Source organism: Schistocerca nitens, chromosome 8 (genome assembly GCF_023898315.1).
Source record: "Schistocerca nitens isolate TAMUIC-IGC-003100 chromosome 8, iqSchNite1.1, whole genome shotgun sequence".
In the NCBI taxonomy this organism is placed as follows: Eukaryota; Metazoa; Arthropoda; class Insecta; order Orthoptera; family Acrididae; genus Schistocerca; species Schistocerca nitens.
The window spans coordinates 224818487-224840802 of NC_064621.1; the positions used below are offsets into that span (position 1 = coordinate 224818487).

A 22316-nucleotide genomic window follows, 5' to 3' on the forward strand; every position below is an offset into this window, starting at 1 on the left:
TCACAAGCAGATGTACAATACTAGCAAATACAGAATACCCCAGAAGACATGACAATGTCGCAAAAATAATACATCAACAGCTTGCCTTACAACATAAACTTTTAAAACAACAAGTTCCTACATACAAGTATGCACCACAAAATGTACTGGAGAATGATGAATACAAATTATACTGGAACAGAACCATTATAACAGATAAAACAACGCCACATAACAAACCTGACATCATACTCACCAATAAAAAGAAGAAATTAACACAATTAATCGAAATATCCATACCCAATACAACAAATATACAAAAGAAAACAGGAGAAAAAATTGAAAAATACATCCAACTGGCTGAGGAAGTCAAAGACATGTGGCATCAGGATAAAGCTGACATCATACCAATTATACTATCAACTACAGGAGTCATACCACACAATATCCACCAGTACATCAATGCAATACAGCTACATCCAAACATATATATACAACTACAGAAATCCGTAATTATTGATACATGTTCAATTAGCTGAAAGTTCCTAAATGCAATATAACACATACCATACAGTTAATAGGAAGTGACGCTTGATCAAGGTCCGCGTCACTTTCCATTCTCAACCAGACTTAACGTCTGAGAAAGTAAAGAAATAATAATAATAATAATTATTATTATTATTATTATTTGTAATGGAATATGTTTATTGCATGTTCCATTCAACATGAGCACCATTTACATCCTGATACAGCTCCCATCTGGTGGCTGTGGCATGAAAGACATTCTGGAACATTTGTGGTGTTATAGCTGTAGCAGCTTGTCTAATTTGGTGTCGGAGCTCCACTAGTGAGTTGATATGGTGTCCCTTAATAAATCCCCAGAGGAAGAAGTCCATGGGTGTGAGGTCGGGATCAGATTAAGAGTCCTGTGTGCCCAGTCAATCTTCCAGGAAACACTTCATTCAAAGATATTCGCACATTTATGGCATGTTGGCCTGGTTCCTGTCAAGGTGGGAGTAAACATGTGCATTCATTCATCCCACACAGGCTGTGGTAAAAGAAACCTTGTAGCATATCAAGCTACTTTGTCCTGTTCATGCAATTTTTGGTGAAGAAGAATGGGCCATAGTTTTTGTTAAAAGATGTTACTATCCACACATTAACTTCTGTGGAGTCTGTCTGGAATTCCAGGTGCTCCACTGGTGGTGTGTCATGTGCAGTTATGTTGGTTATCCCTTCCACAAGTTTGAAATGTTGCCTTGTCGCTGAATAGAATCTGGTTGAGGATGTTACAATTTGAATCTGTTTCAAACAAATTCTAGCACATGCTCATGTGCTCTCCCAGATCTTCATCGTGTAACTGGGGAAGAATCTGCAGATTGAACACTGTTTTTTTTTCAGTGTGTGTCATAATACTTTGTCTCATGGAGTGTTGGTGTCCCGTTCCACCGACGAGTGTTTAGTGGAACTTGGACTGCATGCAGTGCATGTTCTAATGTTTTCAACTTGGTCAGCAGAGTTTGGTGGGTGGCCTTGTCTGGGCTCATCCTTAAGTGTACTAGTGTGTTAAAATTGTTCACTAATCATTGAATTGTCTTACAAGTTTGTCCAGGTTTATGGAATTGGCGATTAAATCTCATCCAAATTTCACCATGTGGTAACCTCTGCAACTGCCGTGTCACAGTGGCTATCCTCTCCTGCACAGTTGACATCTCACTTGTTCTGGTATCTGTAACTACAGAACACAATTTTGGGAGTGCCATGAAGCCAACCCACTGTTTTCAGCAGCAACTGCAACTTTTACATCTATAATGCATGTGCAATGCATTAGTATATACACCTTACCCCCTCCACCAATGTTTGCTACAAAATCGATATTTAATTTCTGGACACCCTATCAATGTTAATCAATAGTGTGTTTCTGGGTGTTCTGCTGTGAAGTACACCGTTAATCTGTCGCTGTGAGAAAATCTGAGAGATTAGAATATTAGTGACAGATTCTTTCGTTATCAGTTCATTGTCAGTTTGATGAGGTTCTTGGGCATTGTGTGTATTCAAAAAATTACTCCAAGTCAATCCTCCCAAATTTCTGAACGTTTTCAGATACGTCAATATAAGAATCAGAGATGCAGACAGCTCCTGCATATTACTGGTCTACATATACTTGTATGCAGTCTGCCACTGAAGAATCATACTAGTGATAGGCATTTTGAGGACTGTCTCTTTGAAAAGTCAAGTTAGTATAAGAGGATCACGGACAGCTAACAGCGCTGTTGCCAGCTTCCAGCTGCAGGAGAAAATGATAGTCGTCTGGATAGCCCCGCTGTAGAGACGTTCACAAAATAGTATTACATTATTGGTTTAGGTACGTGCACGAAGCTGCAGTGCCCAGCCGACTGCTGCTGTCAAGGTTCTGCTTAACACCAGCTTGAATGTAGTCTTTGTACTTGCCTCTGAGGAGAGATTTTAATGCAATAAAGCTGACTTTTAGGTTGGTGGTATGAGCCCTAGTGGGGAAGGATTTGAGATTTGGCCAGCCAGTGTCTCCTGGAAAAACATCACGTTTTACCTTGGGAAGGGGAGGGAGGGCATTATTTTATTTCTCATGCTGTTGTTCATATGCTATTATCATTACTTGCAGTAGTATTTTTAGTCATTTTTTTTCAATCATTGTGCTATCTACATTGATAACATTTAGCAATATGCAATTTATTCTCTGGATGTATTCATGAAACCAGATTATAAGGGTTTCTCATTGTTGTTGCTGTGGTAGAATTTGGAACTGCTAGACAGTAGTCAATAATTCTGAACTGATCACAGTATGCCCAGTTTACTTTTTTTCTCCTCTGTTGTTTCACATATAATGAAAGCAATATAGGCTAAAATCTGTGCTATTTTCAAAACTCTTCAGGTGATACACAAAGAAATATCTCACTGAAGCACATTTATATTTCATAATATATTACAGCAAAATTGATACTCATCACTAAATTCTTTACTTTTCATCCTTGCTGCAATTAAATAATGAAGAGACATATTTTCAAAGGTTATTCTGTGTTGTTGTTGGTTTTTTTTACCTGTATTGCTTGGTCTGTTCCTGTTAGTTTTGGGAATGGTTGATCAAAAAATCTTTACCTCTGAACATTACATTTCTTAATTAAGTATTAAATTTACTAAAACTCAGCAAATACACTGTGAATATGAAGCATAGCACATTGAAAAATATTATTACACTTTTAAAATTTTGAATATTGACCTTGTGTTATCTGAATTTGAAAAATTTCACACATTGCAATTACTACACATTTCATGCCAATGCATGTGTAGACTGTCCCATGTATCTTGACATTTTCGTATCAAACAGTAACACGTGTTTATTTAGGTGGTGGCTGCATAACCTTTTAAATTGTAGTCTCTTTCTATTCACTCTTTCCATGTTAGTGTTTCATAGTTGCAGCATGCTTGAGCTTGCATGATGTAGCAAAGAGTTTCTCCTTATACAAATGAATAGTTTGACTCATTAAAATTTTTGTTGTGTTTCAGACATATTCAGTACCTGGTAAATCATCAAAATCTGAAGAAACATCTCTAGATGAAACAGGGTTTAGATTTGTCAGCAAGTGTATTGAAGTTCTGGAGAAAAGAGGTCAGTAAGACACAGTGGATGATTTTTATGAGGTTTCTGCCATTATTTCAATTGTAGACCATAAAAAAATTATTCATTGTTGAAATATTAATGCACATAAATTTGAACCTGAACATTAATATAATTTAAGAGCAAAGGTGACAACGAATAGTAGTGGCATGGAGTCACCTCAACTGTTTCATTAGTTATTACCTTTGTTGCTAAGATATTTACATTATATCAGGCATTTCCATTACCACTTTCAACATAAAATTCCTATTTCTCCATGAAAATTAAAAAATTGTATATGATTCTTGTAATAGAGATTTTCTTGTGTATTTAGTACATTTTTGAAGAAATATAACTTTTAGAATACCACAAGACTACATTCCATTAACACATAAATGTCAAAATTTACGTTAAATACCAGAAAATATTACTGCATGTTAAAGCTTTTTAGGTGTCAGTATGTTGCTTACATTCAGTTGAGAGATCTCAAGATTAATGAAAACACACTGTATTATGGTGACACCATGCAGTGAAATTGCATTAGAATTATACAGAAACATGTAACAATATTGACATTCCCATACAGGACCATTCATTGTGTCTGTACAGGCAGCTTCTGTAATGGTTCTGACTGTGTGTTGTGTTCATATGTGATAACAGAGTGGATATAAGAAAAATATACAGATCTGACACATGTAGTATCACACACTGCAGTCAGAATTCTAAGAGCATTGCATGCTGTAGTGATTCTGTTACTAAGTATTTTAATATGTTCTTCCCACTTTAACTGACTGTCAACATGCATACCAAGAAATTTTGTGTAGTCTACACATTCTATAGTTTCATCGTTTAACTTAAAGTTGTTATAGTGTGGTTTTTTGCAGACATAGAAGTTAACAGCATTTGTTTTTTTAAGATTTAGTGTTAGTTTATTATTGGATGCCCACTCACGTACACTGTTTAGTGTTTGTTCGGCTTTTTCTTTAGTGCATCTGGTGATTTGTCACTGATTAAAACATTTGAGTCATCTGCAAACAATATTGTTTGTCCGTGCTTGATGCTCTGTGGGAAGTCATTTATGTAAATGAGGAATAGTATTGGGCCAAGGACACTACCCTGTGGGACACCTATATTTACATAATTTGGTTCTGAAGTATACTTTACAAGATAGTTTGAGCAACTTGAAATTTGTGATATTTCAGTTATCTGTCTTCTATTTTTTGGATATGACTGGGACAACTTTTTCACAACTCCCCTTATTCCCAGTTCATCTAACTTATTTAACTATATGTTGTGGTCTACTGTATCAAACGCTTTAGTTAGATCAAGAAATATACCTGTTGTGTAGTTCCCTATATCTAATGCTTCCTCGTGATGACTGGGTGTTGTGTGCTGTTCTTAGGTTAGTTAGGTTTAAGTAGTTCTGTGTTCTAGGGGACTGATGACCATAGATGTTAAGTCCCATAGTGCTCAGAGCCATTTTTTATCTAATGCTTCTAGAATGTGTTTTGTGAGGTGTGCTGTTGCTGATTCTGTGCTTTTCCCTGATCGAAATCCAAACTGGTCAACAGACAGTAAGTTGTATTTATTTAAATAATTCATTAGCCTACGTTCATAATAGTTTCTAATATTTTTGCAAAGCACAATAGTAGAGAAATTGGCCTATAATATTCAATTTTTCCTGCATCACCTTTTTTGAAGAGAGGTAGTAATTTCGCATATTATAAATAGTCTGGAAAGTAGCCCTGCTTGAAAGATTGATTTATAATATCAACTAAAGGTGGAAGTAGGCTCTTGATACAGTCCTTAATTATAAAAATGGGGACTTCATCCAGACCAGCTGAGTTTTTGTTTTTCAGTTTGCTGACTGCTTTATAGACTTCTTCCTGTGTTGTAGGGAATAACACCATTGAGTGTGATACACCATTATGTGGCTTTTTGACCTGAGGGGCTGTTAGAAAATTTTCCTGTAATTTTATTCCTATGCTACTAAAATAATCATTTATATAGTTTGCCAAATATATTGGGTCTTTTATTTGAGTCCCTTCCTCTTTGATTTTCGAGTTTGACAGATTCATTTTCCTGGTACCAGTTTCCTGCTTCGCAATCTTCCATACTGCCTTATTTTTGTTTTCAGCAGAGAGCACCAGTTTGGAGTTATGAGCTCTCTTTGCTGCAAGCAATATTTTCCTATATGTTTTCCTATATCTTTTATAAAAGAGTGAGATAGCAGGATTAGTTTGGCTGTGGTTAATGGAGCTCAGGTACTTTAGTGTTTCAGATGATTTTTTTATTCCTTTTGTGACCCACTTGCTTTTTCCTGCTGTTGATAATGGACATAATACTTTAGGAAATGTTTCTTCAAAATTTAATTTAAACAATGTCATGAAATTTTTGAATTTTTCATTTGCATCTACCTCTGAGTATACTGAGTCCCATGTTTGTCCTGCTACCTGTTTGGCAAACTCATGTCTATTTTGTTTAGAAAAAAATCGTCTGTAAATATGCATTTTCTTTGTTTCTTCTGGAGCCACATTTATATTAATGATTTGACCTGAGTGATCAGATAATCCTAGCTCTGCTACCACCACCTCACAGTTTTCTTTGCCTAAATCTGTTAATACCTGATCAACAGCTGTCTTTAAGTATTTTGTTATTCTGGTTGCACTGTTAACCATTGGAACTAGATTGAAACTTTGAGCAAGACTTTGTAATGAGTCCCATATAGAATCAGGATTCAGTTTATCCACATTTAGGTCTCCACATACGAGAATGTGGTTCTTTGGAGTGGATATCTTGTCAAGAACATGGCCTGATCGTTGGTAGATTAAGAAACTGGCACAAAAAATACAAGGTGTCTGGGAGTTGAATGTCACCTGCAGATCATTTTGCAGCTGTAGAGAAGGTTCCAGGAGAAAATAAACATTCAGTGGTAGTATGTGTACATGTTCTACCAAGTGTGGCAACCTATCACAGGCATTGTTATCCTACCTTTTATACCTCAAAATGTCCAAGCAGCCTCTGAGTCTTACATCTTCAGTCAGCATGTATATCATTAGTTTCGAGAGGTTACTCTTTATGCACTTGAGACCTACCACATTCAATTTTCTTGCCCGGAGGCACTGCCCAGTTTTGGCAAATGAAATGTCTTTTCTCATATGATGGCTCAGGAACAGTGATGAAGTTGCTGTTTGTGGATAAGTTACAGTTTAGTCTGGAGAATGATTCTTGCCCTCTGTTCATGTCATATTCCCCTTAGAAACATCACAATTCTGCTAGTATTGTGGAAAGGGGCTGATGTGGTGACATAGGGATGCTCTTTCGAGTTAGCATCATATTACAAGCACGTATTTTGCTGCATATGATTCCTGAGTGTTCTGTTTGTGGTGGCTGAAGCCTGTAGATATGATCTTGTACATCCTTTTCATGATGCTAGATTCAGTCTGATTTATGATAATGTTTGAACACGCAGGCCTGGATTGGTGAGTGAGTATCTACAACATTGAGAGTCAGGTGGCATGGTGTACCAAATTTTTTATTGGGACTTAAATCAGATTTGACTGTGCATATAACTTCTAAGATGAATGTCTGTTGTCCTAAATCTGTCAGAACTAACAATTGCTGGAATCCAGGAGTTGGTCCAGCAGTAGGAGGTGTTACTTAAAGCCAAGCTGGATGGTCTGTCATCATCTGTCAATATCTCATTCTCAAGTGATTGTTTTTTGTATCTGATGGCTGGCCAAGTGCAATGCGTCCATTTGTGGCTCTGTACATTGGGAACCATGTGGCTATAACAGTCATCATACTTCATAAACTGTTAAGATGTAGAAACGAGATTTTTTGCAAATGATAGCATGCAAAGAGGCACATATGTTGTATGATAAATACTCAAAACTTTTTTATCCTCTGAGATATGGAAGTAACTTGTCGCAGCAGTGAGAGTTCAGCAGAACAGAGCATTTAAACACATCAATAGCATTTCAGGAAAACACAGGAGCCTCATTTAAACACATTCTCAGCACCTGGGGAGTGATGGAGCATGATAAGTTAACTTCTTCCCAGCAGTCAAAGGGTTAATATCTAGCTTCTCAGTTGTCTATAAAAATTATTCTCATATTTAAAATATTTAAGACATGAAATGGACTTTTACCCAGCGGGTGCCAAAATAGGGACAGCTGGATAAGGGATGACACTCATACAAATGGCATTTTAATTGGTGATGTAAATATTTTATGAAGTCTTCATAGGCTGACCTAGTGTTTAGTAAAAAGAGTAGAGAACAGCTCCACATGTATGTGAGTGCTGGATATCGAAAGCAGTAACAAAATTTAAAGAGAACTTTTTCTGAGGTCAATAATATAATATACTTATTATTATGCTCCATATCTGGATTGAAAATCTTGGAAAGTTTTGGCATTCATTCTCGATGCACAGGTGACATTTAATGCCCAATAAATTATTTAGAAAGTTGTTAAATGGCCCTTTGAGTATCTTCAAATGATATTCATGCTTTTTGTGCCCTTAAAAAGAATAACTTATGTTCATTATTATTATTATCTTTACTTTCTCAGACGTTAAGTCTGGTGAGGAATGGAGTGACGCGGACCTTTATCAAGCGTCACTTCCTTTTTGCTGTACGGTATATGTTATATTACATTTAGGAACTTTCGGGTAATTGAACATGTATCAATAATTACGGATTTCTGTAATTGTATATATATGTTTGGATGTAGCTGTATTGCATTGATGTATTGGTGGATATTGTGTGGTATGACTCCTGTAGTTGATAGTATAATTGGTATGATGTCAACTTTATCCTGATGCCACATGTCTTTGACTTCCTCAGCCAGTTGGATGTATTTTTCAATTTTTTCTCCTGTTTTCTTTTGTATATTTGTTGTATTGGGTATGGATATTTCGATTAGTTGTGTTAATTTCTTCTTTTTATTGGTGAGTATGATGTCAGGTTTGTTATGTGGCGTTGTTTTATCTGTTATAATGGTTCTGTTCCAGTATAATTTGTATTCATCATTCTCCAGTACATTTTGTGGTGCATACTTGTATGTAGGAACTTGTTGTTTTATAAGTTTATGTTGTAAGGCAAGCTGTTAATGTATTATTTTTGCGACATTGTCATGTCTTCTGGGGTATTCTGTATTTGCTAGTATTGTACATCCGCTTGTGATGTGATCTACTGTTTCTATTTGTTGTTTACAAAGTCTGCATTTATCTGTTGTGGTATTGGGATCTTTAATAATATGCTTGCTGAAATACCTGGTGTTTATTGTTTGATCCTGTATTGCAATCATGAATCCTTCTGTCTCACTGTATATATTGCCTTTTCTTAGCCATGTGTTGGATGCGTCTTGATCGATGTGTGGCTGTGTTAGATGATATGGGTGCTTGCCATGAAGTGTTTTCTTTTTCCAATTTGCTTTCTTCGTATCTGTTGATGTTATGTGATCTAAAGGGTTGTAGAAGTGGTTATGAAATTGCAGTGGTGTAGCCGATGTATTTATATGAGTGATTGCCTTGTGTATTTTGCTAGTTTCTGCTCGTTCTAGAAAGAATTTTCTTAAATTGTCTACCTGTCCATAATGTAGGTTTTTTATGTCGATAAATCCCCTTCCTCCTTCCTTTCTGCTTAATGTGAATCTTTCTGTTGCTGAATGTATGTGATTTATTCTATATTTGTGGCATTGTGATCGTGTAAGTGTATTGAGTGCTTCTAGGTGTGTGTTACTCCATTTCACTACTCCAAATGAGTAGGTCAATATTGGTATGGCATAAGTATTTATAGCTTTTGTCTTGTTTCTTGCTGTCAGTTCTGTTTTCAGTATTTTTGTTAGTCTTTGTCTATATTTTTCTTTTAGTTCTTCTTTAATATTTGTATTATCTATTCCTATTTTTTGCCTGTATCCTAGATATTTATAGGCATCCGTTTCTTCCATCGCTTCAATGCAGTCGCTGTGGTTATCCAATATGTAATCTTCTTGTTTAGTGTGTTTTCCCTTGACTATGCTATTTTTCTTACATTTGTCTGTTCCAAAAGCCATACTTATATCATTGCTGAATCCTTCTGTTATCTTTAGTAATTGGTTGAGTTGTTGATTGGTTGCTGCCAGTAGTTTTAGATCATCCATGTATAGCAAATGTGTGATTTTGTGTGGGTATGTTCCAGTAATATTGTATCCATAATTTGTATTGTTTAGCATGTTGGATAGTGGGTTCAGAGCAAGGCAGAACCAGAAAGGACTTAATGAGTCTCCTTGGTATATTCCATGCTTAATCTGTATTGGCTGTGATGTGATATTATTAGAGTTTGTTTGGATATTAAGTGTGGTTTTCCAGTTTTTCATAACTATGTTTAGGAACTGCATCAATTTAGGATCTACTTTGTATATTTCCAATATCTGTAGTAACCATGAGTGGGGTACACTATCAAAAGCTTTTTGGTAATCAATGTATGCGTAGTGTAGCGACCTTTGTTTAGTTTTAGCTTGATATGTCACCTCTGCATCTATTATCAGTTGCTCTTTACATCCTCGTGCTCCTTTGCAACAGCCTTTTTGTTCTTCATTTATAATTTTGTTCTGTGTTGTATGTGTCATTAATTTCTGTGTAATGACTGAAGTTAATATTTTGTAGATTGTTGGTAGGCATGTTATGGGGCGATATTTAGCTGGGTTTGCTGTGTCTGCTTGATCTTTAGGTTTCAGATAGGTTATTCCATGTGTAAGTGTATCAGGGAATGTGTATGGGTCTGCAATGTAACTGTTAAATAATTTAGTTAGATGTGAATGTGTTGAGGTGAACTTCTTTAGCCAGAAATTTGCTATTTTATCATTTCCAGGGGCTTTCCAATTGTGCGTAGAATTAATTGCTCGGGTGACTTCATGTTGCAAAATTATCACTTCAGGCATTTGCGGTATCATCTTGTATGAGTCTGTTTCTGCTTGTATCCACCGTGCATGCCTGTTATGTTGTACCGGGTTTGACCATATGTTGCTCCAGAAGTGTTCCATGTCTGTTATGTTTGGTGGATTGTTTATTTTAATGTGTGTGTTATCTATTGTCTGGTAAAATTTCTTTTGGTTTGTGTTGAATGTTTGGTTTTGTTTCCTTCTATTTTCACTTTTTTTGTATCTTCTAAGTCGTTTGGCCAATGCTTGTAACTTCTGCTTCTTTTCATCTAATTGCTCCATTGCTTCTTGTTGTGAGATTTTACCTAACCTTTTTCGTTTTTTGTCTGATATTTCATTTCTTATAAATTGTGTTAGCTGTCCGATGTCTTTTCTCAGTTTTTCTATTCTGATCTGTAGCCTGTGTTGCCATGCTGGTTTTGTGGGTTTCTTCTGTGTGTTGGTTGGTTCTGATCTCTGCCTAGTGTGTATATTTAGTGTAGTGAGTGCTCCTACATAAACCAGTAGTTGTAACTCTTCCATTGTTGTATTTTCATTTATTTTGTTGTGTATGATTGTGTTGATAGTTGTTATTGTTGTTTCGACTTGTGGGTTATTTGGTGGTCTATGCAAGAATGGTCTAATGTCTGTATTTGTGTCTTTGTATTCTATATATGTCAGCTGAAATTTCTCTTCTATATCTAACATGTGTGTCACTTCGTGTTCCATTTGTGCTTGTTCTGGTGGCTGTCTTAAGATGTCGTTTTCCTCTGATTGTTTAATTGATGTGTGTTGTTCTTTGTTTGTTTGCTCTGGGATGTTTGAGTCCATTACTGTATTTTCTTCTTCTTCTTCTGATTGCACATTATTTTGTTCTAGTATTTGTTGTACTTGTTGTTTGATGTTTTCTAATTCTGACTGGGGTATCCTGTTATTTTTGATTATTACACGGATCTGATCAGCTAGTCGTTGTTCTGTTAAAAATTTTAATTCTGGGTATCTGGTAATAAATGTTGTGTGTACTTGTGATCTGTATCCAGTTGTGTTGGTTCCTAGGTTTGTTGCTTGGTAATAACAGAACATGAGGTGTCGATTAACTTCATCTGACCATCTCATCCTCTGTCTTTGTTTTCCTTCTAGGGTGGTTGCAGGAAGCATATCCTGCAAAACACCTCTATTTGGATTTAAATCATTTTCCAGTTGGCTAGCAGTGTCGTTACCATTGTGGGCGGGCATAGGGTTCAAGCGTCGTCCCCGACCATGACGGCGCTTGTCCGAGGCTTCTTTAGTTCTGTCCTGAACCAAGTAATCACACTAAAAGGGGGGTTAGCCCTATTAGTGGTTTGTTCTTTTCGTCGCCTTTTACGACTGGCAGAACATACCGGAGGCCTATTCTTTTCCCGGGCCTCCACGGGGGTTATTATTATTATTATTATTTCTTTACTTTCTCAGACTTTTTAGAAGTCTGGTTAAGAATGGAGTGACGCGGACCTTTATCAAGCGTCACTTCCTTTTTGCTGTACGGTACATGTTATATTGCATTTAGGAACTTTCGGGTAATTGAACATGTATCAATAATTACGGATTTCTGTAATTGTATATATATGTTTGGATGTAGCTGTATTGCATTGATGTATTGGTGGATATTGTGTGGTATGACTCCTGTAGTTGATAGTATAATTGGTATGATGTCAACTTTATCCTGATGCCACATGTCTTTGACTTCCTCAGCCAGTTGGATGTATTTTTCAATTTTTTCTCCTGTTTTCTTTTGTATATTTGTTGTATTGGGTATGGATATTTCGATTAATTGTGTTAATTTCTTCTTTTTATTGGTGAGTATGATGTCAGGTTTGTTATGTGGCGTTGTTTTATCTGTTATAATGGTTCTGTTCCAGTATAATTTGTATTCATCATTCTCCAGTACATTTTGTGGTGCATACTTGTATGTAGGAACTTGTTGTTTTAAAAGTTTATGTTGTAAGGCAAGCTGTTGATGTATTATTTTTGCGACATTGTCATGTCTTCTGGGGTATTCTGTATTTGCTAGTATTGTACATCCGCTTGTGATGTGATCTACTGTTTCTATTTGTTGTTTACAAAGTCTGCATTTATCTGTTGTGGTATTGGGATCTTTAATAATATGCTTGCTGTAATACCTGGTGTTTATTGTTTGATCCTGTATTGCAATCATGAATTCTTCTGTCTCACTGTATATATTGCCTTTTCTTAGCCATGTGTTGGATGCGTCTTGATCGATGTGTGGCTGTGTTAGATGATACGGGTGCTTGCCATGAAGTGTTTTCTTTTTCCAATTTACTTTCTTCGTATCTGTTGTTGTTATGTGATCTAAAGGGTTGTAGAAGTGGTTATGAAATTGCAGTGGTGTAGCCGATGTATTTATATGAGTGATTGCCTTGTGTATTTTGCTAGTTTCTGCTCGTTCTAGAAAGAATGTTCTTAAATTGTCTACCTGTCCATAGTGTAGGTTTTTTATGTCGATAAATCCCCTTCCTCCTTCCTTTCTGCTTAATGTGAATCTTTCTGTTGCTGAATGTATGTGATGTATTCTATATTTGTGGCATTGTGATCGTGTAAGTGTATTGAGTGCTTCTAGGTGTGTGTTACTCCATTTCACTACTCCAAATGAGTAGGTCAATATTGGTATGGCGTAAGTATTTATAGCTTTTGTCTTGTTTCTTGCTGTCAGTTCTGTTTTCAGTATTTTTGTTAGTCTTCGTCTATATTTTTCTTTTAGTTCTTCTTTAATATTTGTATTATCTATTCCTATTTTTTGCCTGTATCCTAGATATTTATAGGCATCCGTTTTTTCCATCGCTTCTATGCAGTCGCTGTTATCCAATATGTAATCTTCTTGTTTAGTGTGTTTTCCCTTGACTATGCTATTTTTCTTACATTTGTCTGTTCCAAAAGCCATACTTATATCATTGCTGAATACTTCTGTTATCTTTAGTAATTGGTTGAGTTGTTGATTTGTTGCTGCCAGTAGTTTTAGATCATCCATGTATAGCAAATGTGTGATTTTGTGTGGGTATGTTCCAGTAATATTGTATCCATAATTTGTATTATTTAGCATGTTGGATAGTGGGTTCAGAGCAAGGCAGAACCAGAAAGGACTTAATGAGTCTCCTTGGTATATTCCACGCTTAATCTGTATTGGCTGTGATGTGATATTATTTGAATTTGTTTGGATATTAAGTGTGGTTTTCCAATTTTTCATTACTATGTTTAGGAACTGTATCAATTTAGGATCTATTTTGTATATTTCCAATATTTGTAGTAACCATGAGTGGGGTACACTATCAAAAGCTTTTTGGTAATCAATGTATGCGTAGTGTAGCGACCTTTGTTTAGTTTTAGCTTGATATGTCACCTCTGCATCTATTATCAGTTGCTCTTTACATCCTCGTGCTCCTTTGCAACAGCCTTTTTGTTCTTCATTTATAATTTTGTTCTGTGTTGTATGTGTCATTAATTTCTGTTTAATGATTGAAGTTAATATTTTGTATATTGTTGGTAGGCATGTTATGGGGCGATATTTAGCTGGGTTTGCTGTGTCTGCTTGATCTTTAGGTTTCAGATAGGTTATTCCATGTGTAAGTGTATCAGGGAATGTGTATGGGTCTGCAATGTAACTGTTAAATAATTTAGTTAGATGTGAATGTGTTGAGGTGAACTTCTTTAACCAGAAATTTGCTATTTTATCATTTCCAGGGGCTTTCCAATTGTGAGTAGAATTAATTGCTTGGGTGACTTCATGTTGCAAAATTTTCACTTCAGGCATTTGTGGTATCATCTTGTATGTGTCTGTTTCTGTTTGTATCCACCGTGCATGCCTGTTATGTTGTACCGGGTTTGACCATATGTTGCTCCAGAAGTGTTCCATGTCTGTTATGTTTGGTGGATTGTTTATTTTAATGTGTGTGTTATCTATTGTCTGGTAAAATTTCTTTTGGTTTGTGTTGAATGTTTGGTTTTGTTTCCTTCTATTTTCACTTTTTTTGTATCTTCTGAGTCGTTTGGCTAATGCTTGTAATTTCTGCTTCTTTTCGTCTAATTGCTCTGTCGCTTCTTGTTGTGAGATTTTACCTAACCTTTTTCGTTTTTTTTCCGAGATTTCATTTCTTATAAATTGTGTTAGCTGTCCGATGTCTTTTCTCAGTTTTTCTATTCTGATCTGTAGCCTGTGTTGCCATGCTGGTTTTGTGGGTTTCTTCTGTGTGTTGGTTGGTTCTGATCTCTGTCTAGTGTGTATATTTAGTGTAGTGAGTGCTCCTATATAAACCAGTAGTTGTAACTCTTCCATAGTTGTGTTTTCATTTATTTTGTTGTGTATGATTGTGTTGATAGTTTTTATTGTTGTTTCGACTTGTGGGTTATTTGGTGGTCTATGCAAGAATGGTCTAATGTCTGTATTTGTGTCTTTGTATTCTATATATGTTAGCTGAAATTTTTCTTCTATATCTAGCATCTGTGTCACTTCGTGTTCTATTTGTGCTTGTTCTGGTGGCTGTCTTAAGATTTCGTTTTCCTCTGATTGTTTAATTGGTGCGTGTTGTTCTTTGTTTGTTTGCTCTGGGATGTTTGAGTCCATTACTGTATTTTCTTCTTCTTCTGATTGCACATTATTTTGTTCCAGTATTTGTTGTACTTCTTGTTTGATGTTTTCTAATTCTGACTGGGGTATCCTGTTATTTTTGATTATTACACGGATCTGATCAGCTAGTCGTTGTTCTGTTAAAAATTTTAATTCTGGGTATCTGGTAATAAATGTTGTGTATACTTGTGATCTGTATCCAGTTGTGTTGGTTCCTAGGTTTGTTGCTTGGTAATAACAGAACATGAGGTGTCGATTAACTTCATCTGACCATCTCATCCTCTGTCTTTGTTTTCCTTCTAGGGTGGTTGCAGGAAGCATATCCTGCAAAACACCTCTATTTGGATTTAAATCATTTTCCAGTTGGCTAGCAGTGTCGTTACCATTGTGGGCGGGCATAGGGTTCAAGCGTCGTCCCCGACCATGACGGCGCTTGTCCGAGGCTTCTTTAGTTCTGTCCTGAACCAAGTAATCACACTAAAAGGGGGGTTAGCCCTATTAGTGGTTTGTTCTTTTCGTCGCCTTTTACGACTGGCAGAGCATACCGGAGGCCTATTCTTTTCCCGGGCCTCCAAGGGGGTTATTATTATTATTATTATTATTATTATTATTATTATTATTTCTCATAAACATACTTCAAATTGACAACCTGTTTCACCAGACATGTTTCACTTTGATTAACAAAGTATGCTCAGAGTTTGTGCTATAAATATTATAACTACATAATGTTTTGTTCTGTAGATTATTATAGACAGAAGACACAGCTTATCTAGTGAATGACGTATTTTACATAATTGTTGTGGGATTTTAGTTAATTTTCAAGTTCTTACGACAAGCTAGAGTTAAATTTGCACTGCATACATTCAGGAGTTTTGTTTCATCAAAGTGGTCATCAGAAAACTAGAAGAAATTGTACCTGTGCTGTACGCTGAGTAAATTCAGTTCTGGTGTATCTTGATAATGAAAGGAAAAACCAGTTGTTATCTGAACATGGAAAAAGAAGCAAAACAGTGTAGCAAATTTTTAAAATATGTCAACCATTAGCAATATTGTTTTTAAATGTATAGAGATCATGAGAAAAAAATCTATTATGTTCTGGCAATGTTAGCAATGTGATCACTGAAGTTACTTTATTAACAAAAGTGAAATTTATCTGGCAAAATAATTTTTTTCTATTTGCAGTAGGCTTGTAATAATAATAATAATAATAATAATAATAATAATAATTGGAAAACCACACGTAATATCCAAACAAATTCAAATAATATCACATCACAGCCAATACAGATTAAGCATGGAATATACCAAGGAGACTCATTAAGTCCTTTCTGGTTCTGCCTTGCTCTGAACCCACTATCCAACATGCTAAATAATACAAATTATGGATACAATATTACTGGAACATACCCACACAAAATCACACATTTGCTATACATGGATGATCTAAAACTACTGGCAGCAACAAATCAACAACTCAACCAATTACTAAAGATAACAGAAGTATTCAGCAATGGTATAAATATAGCTTTTGGAACAGACAAATGTAAGAAAAATAGCATAGTCAAGGGAAAACACACTAAACAAGAAGATTACATATTGGATAACCACAGCGACTGCATAGAAGCGATGGAAAAAACGGATGCCTATAAATATCTAGGATACAGACAAAAAATAGGAATAGATAATACAAATATTAAAGAAGAATTAAAAGAAAAATATAGACAAAGACTAAAAAAATACTGAAAACAGAATTGACAGCAAGAAACAAGACAAAAGCTATAAATACTTATGCTGTACCAATATTGACCTACTCATTTGGAGTAGTGAAATGGAGTAACACAGACCTAGAAGCACTCAATACACTTACACGATCACAATGCCACAAATATAGAATACATCACATACATTCAGCAACAGAAAGATTCACATTAAGCAGAAAGGAAGGAGGAAGGGGATTTATCGACATAAAAAACCTACATTATGGACAGGTAGACAATTTAAGAAAATTCTTTCTAGAACGAGCAGAAACTAGCAAAATACACAAGGCAATCACTCATATAAATACATCGGCTACACCACTGCAATTTCATAACCACTTCTACAACCCTTTAGATCACATAACAACAACAGATACGAAGAAAGTAAATTGGAAAAAGAAAACACTTCATGGCAAGCACCCGTATCATCTAACACAGCCACACATCGATCAAGACGCATCCAACACATGGCTAAGAAAAGGCAATATATACAGTGAGACAGAAGAATTCATGATTGCAATACAGGATCAAACAATAAACACCAGGTATTACAGCAAGCATATTATTAAAGATCCCAATACCACAACAGATAAATGCAGACTTTGTAAACAACAAATAGAAACAGTAGATCACATCACAAGCGGATGTACAATACTAGCAAATACAGAATACCCCAGAAGACATGACAATGTCGCAAAAATAATACATCAACAGCTTGCCTTACAACATAAACTTTTAAAACAACAAGTTCCTACATACAAGTATGCACCACAAAATGTACTGGAGAATGGTGAATACAAATTATACTGGAACAGAACCATTATAACAGATAAAACAACGCCACATAACAAACCTGACATCATACTCACCAATAAAAAGAAGAAATTAACACAACTAATCGAAATATCCATACCCAATACAACAAATATACAAAAGAAAACAGGAGAAAAAATTGAAAAATACATCCAACTGGCTGAGGAAGTCAAAGACATGTGGCATCAGGATAAAGCTGACATCATACCAATTATACTATCAACTACAGGAGCCATACCACACAATATCCACTAGTACATCAATGTAACACAGCTACATCCAAACATATATATACAACTACAGAAATCCGTAATTATTGATACATGTTCAATTACCCGAAAGTTCCTAAATGCAATATAACACATACCGTGCAGTTAATAGGAAGTGACGCTTGATCAAGGTCCGTGTCACTTTCCATTCTTAATCAGACTTAACGTCTGAGAAAGTAAAGAAATAATAATAACAGCTGCTGAGAAAGATGAACACCAAAACAGAGTAACTGAAGCATTTATTACTTAATGTCTTTTAGGTTTGGAGGAAACAGGTCTGTACCGTATGGTGGGCCTCAACTCGAAGGTAACGAAGTTACTGCAGATGTGCTTAGACAAGAGAAAACCTGAAAGACTACAGGCACTGGATGATGAATCTGAATGGGAGAGTAAAACTATCACTAGTGCTCTCAAGACTTATCTTCGCAACCTACCAGAACCATTGATGACATTCCGTCATCATAACGCTTTTGTTGCTGCTGCGAGTAAGTGATGCTTAATTATCTTAACAGTTTTTTTACTGGAATTATGCTCTGAAAGAAAGAAGAAATGGAATTAAGTTTAATGATTTGATTAATACTGATCGCATTGCATGAATAAAATATCAGCATCATGTTTGCTAGAAATTACTTCTACATAATACCAAATCAATTTGTGGGGTTGATTTTATGGACAACAATATATTAAAACATCATGGTTGCTCATATAGACCAAAACATTAAACTCTGGGAGGGTGTAAGAGAAGAAAGCATGAGTGTTTATGAAGGTGTAAAACTCTTAGCAAGGAAGAAAGACAGATAATAAGAGAAAAAGTTTTGTGAGAGATAAGTTATTTGTGATCTAAATTATGATAGAGCAGTTAGTGCTGCCAAATTAAAGTAAGCTTTTTCAAAAAACAACTTATTACCATCTGCTATGCTTCTATCTCAAACGATGTGCGCCTTAGATGTCTGCAGTACAACTCATTGCAGAAAATACTGAAATGTCTTTAGAAATGTTGTTAAAGCAGTCAAGAGTCTTTAATTTTTTTCATGTTAGATGGGTCATAATCATGGTAACTCAACACAGTGTCAAACACATCAGTATATTTACAAATAAGAGACATTTTCTTCATGAAAATATGGCCGCATGCTGGCCATTTTCATAACTGGATTTTTATGTTTTAATCTTAATGTACAACAAGAATTAGATAAATGTAAACCACACACATAATACTGCATACTACTCACGCTTGACAGTAGCCCCAGAATGAAATCAAAATGTGAGATATGGTTTGTATAGTGTCAGGAAAGCAACAAGTTGGTGTTCATATCAGTTTCTTCAAATGAGAGGATTGGTATCCTCTTGACATTACTGGGAAGTGAATCTATTTTGCTGATTTGTTTTCTGTTTATTGTGGGTAAATCGAACCAAAACTTGTTGGGCAACCCCAGTTATGTGCCACAGATTTTGTAGAGAAAGATTTTAAGAAAACAGTGACAGAAAGCAATAAATGAGTGTTTGCAGTGGATGTGTTAATATCGCTATGAACTAATAAAAAGTGCAATAGAGAATTTCTATAAACCCTATATTAACTTTGTATTATTTATCTATGTAACCACTGTTGTTCATACTCTTCTTTCATGATTTCTTGAGATAGAAACTGTTCATTGATGATGTACAGTTTATTGGGAAAAACTAGAAATATATTTGTATTTGCACATAATAATAAAAAACGCTTCATTCAACATCGAATTATTCATTGTGTACATACAGAAATGGGAAAGGTTGATGCATAACAAAATTATTCATTCTTCTGAGTAAGTCATTGATTAACATCTCTTAAAATTATGCATAAGTGCTTTACTACTATTGCATGTTTTTCTTCCACAAAACCTTTCATATTCTGTATTTAACTACAACATTCCTTTAATATGTAGAAGGGTTTTTTTTGAAGAAATTTCATAAGTCAAAACTTTAACGTAAGTGTGGGAAGAGTCATTACTATACTGGGATGAGTGCATCGACAAATTTTAATTCTGCATGTTGTGGACTCTTTTTCATAAGGTGTTGCTTTGTGTCTGCTAAGTTTTTTCTTTATTAGTATTATTGTACTGATGCAAAACTGTACATATATTTGGACGCAGTCATTAAACAAACAACATAGCTTGTAGGAAAGCGATCAATTTTTGAAAATATAATGTAAATGTACAGATAAAAATTCTATTCACCAAGAGGTAAAAGGAGAACACACATATAACGATATTTTAAGTTTGCAGGCTCTCAGACCTAATGGTTCCTTCTTCTGGCAGAAGGGTCAAAGGGGAAGGAAGATGGGTGAAGGGGAAAAAAAGCCAGTGTGGTCCCCAACAATCAGTCTTTCCTTCTCATCTCGCATGGTAAATCTCCCCTGACCCAAGGTTGTGAGCATCTTTTCCGAACTCTACCCCTTTCTCTAAACCTCACCAGTCCTTTTCCTTCTTCCCCTCTTGCTTCCATTCAACCCTTCTCCCAGCAGGAGTAGCCACTTGCTCCAAAAGCTTGCAAACTCATATACTGTTATATGTGTGTTTTCCTGCTGCTGGTTGGTAAATATAGCTTCTAGAATATACATGTTTATACTTTTAAACTACTTCAGCAGTACTATATAGTTACACATTCCTGAGCATAACTGTTTTGATTTTTAAGTCATGGTTAGTAGTTAATAATTCTAACATTAAAATTACAAAATAGATACTTTAAATGTAAAATAATGATAGTTTATTTGCTTTCGGTTTTTTTACATTTTCTCGGGTATCTATAACTTTTTTACCTTCTGCTACCTACCTTGGAAAAAAGGAACTTTCATCTTCACTCTTCTATCACACTTTTCATTGATTTGTGCAAATTATTTTTTCCTGTATTTCAGAACAAGAAACAAAAAGTCAAAGAGTGAATGATGTGCATACACTGGTTCATCGACTACCACAAATGAACTTTGACATGCTCAACATGCTTGTCAGGCACCTGAAAAAGTAAGTGCTTGTGATGTTATTTTGTGTTCAAGCACAAATGTATGGCTAATGTTGATGTATGCAGTGTCAGAACTTTGCCTTGTGAAAGAAAAAATACCATTATCTTGGTCATAAACTTTTTCACTTGAATGTTCAACCATGATGCAGCTGTGTATGCTAGGGTGGTGTAGCTCATTTACAAAGTATTTCATAGTCCTTTTTTTTTTTAACTTAATGCACTTCTGCCCTTTAAAATTGCACAGTAGGAGGGACAGCAAATCACATTTTTTTTTAATTGTACCAAAGCTCAATGGATTAATCATTACGTCTTTATGGATGCCGCAGTTATTGAGTCATGTACTCCACTGCTTTTACACTGCCTGACTGCCTGTATGTGAGCACATTGCAGTAACAATCAATGAGATGTTTATGTTTCAAGCAGACTTTGTACATAAACATGGGCAGATTTAAGGACATGACAAAGGCAAGAAGAGGCAATCATGTTTGGCCATGCCTGTGACCATATGGTGTGAAATGTCTGATACGTTTCACAGCTTGTGAATTAAAAATCTCTTCCAAACATGACAAGAATTGCTGCAGGCAGTGAATGAAGATCCATTCCAACCTGTTAGCAAGAGAACATTGTAACAGGAACGGCATGCAATGAGCATGTGGAGTTGGTCACCTCATAAGAGGTCTTTTCTCACACAGGCACATAAAGATGACACCAACAGAGTTCATTGGGCTAGAAGAATGTGTGACTGGTTTTCTGAACACTCCTCCACCCTATTACAGCTTGACTGGCCTGCGGAGCCACATACCTTGAACCAAACAGAAAATCTGTGGGACATGTTGGAACAGTGTAATTAACAATTCCTATAAACCAGATTATTTCCACAGAGGTTGAGTAGTAACTGCCTTTCACCTGCTTCGTTCAGCAACCCAAATATTTATTTGAGGACACTCCTCAGAGACATGAACTGGAGTAATGTATAAAGTGCTCATGGTATGGACAAAAAACACAACACTTTTATTAATAAAGTCCTTACCTTATTTGATTACTGTCGTCGTCCCCCCCCCCTCCCAAAAAAAAAAATCTGGACTAGACCAAAGTCTACATGGAAGCAATGGATTATTAAAGGAATAAAGATATCTTGTGAAACAGAAAGCAAACTGTATTTATCAGTCAAAAACATCTCTGATGTTGATGGGACAGCTCATTGCAAAATGTACTGTAAAATATTAAACATCATAATAAGGACATCAAAGCAAATGCATAATGAGAAAAAGATTATCACTTCAGATAGCAAAACAAAAACAATAAGCAGCACAGTGGAGGAGACTGGTAGAAACAGACACGAAGAGGAGCAGA

General features: G+C 35.6%; 1 protein-coding gene across 2 annotated transcripts in view; it reads left to right on the forward strand.

The window, feature by feature from the left end:
• LOC126199279 (rho GTPase-activating protein 10) overlaps positions 1-22316 on the forward strand; it is a 596616-nt gene that overhangs the window by 528778 nt on the left and 45522 nt on the right. For both annotated transcript variants that reach the window (XM_049936087.1, XM_049936088.1), the window contains exons 12-14: positions 3523-3625; positions 18233-18457; positions 20860-20965. In XM_049936087.1, coding sequence (XP_049792044.1) covers positions 3523-3625; positions 18233-18457; positions 20860-20965 — 434 coding nt within the window. The remainder of the gene's footprint in view (positions 1-3522; positions 3626-18232; positions 18458-20859; positions 20966-22316) is intronic.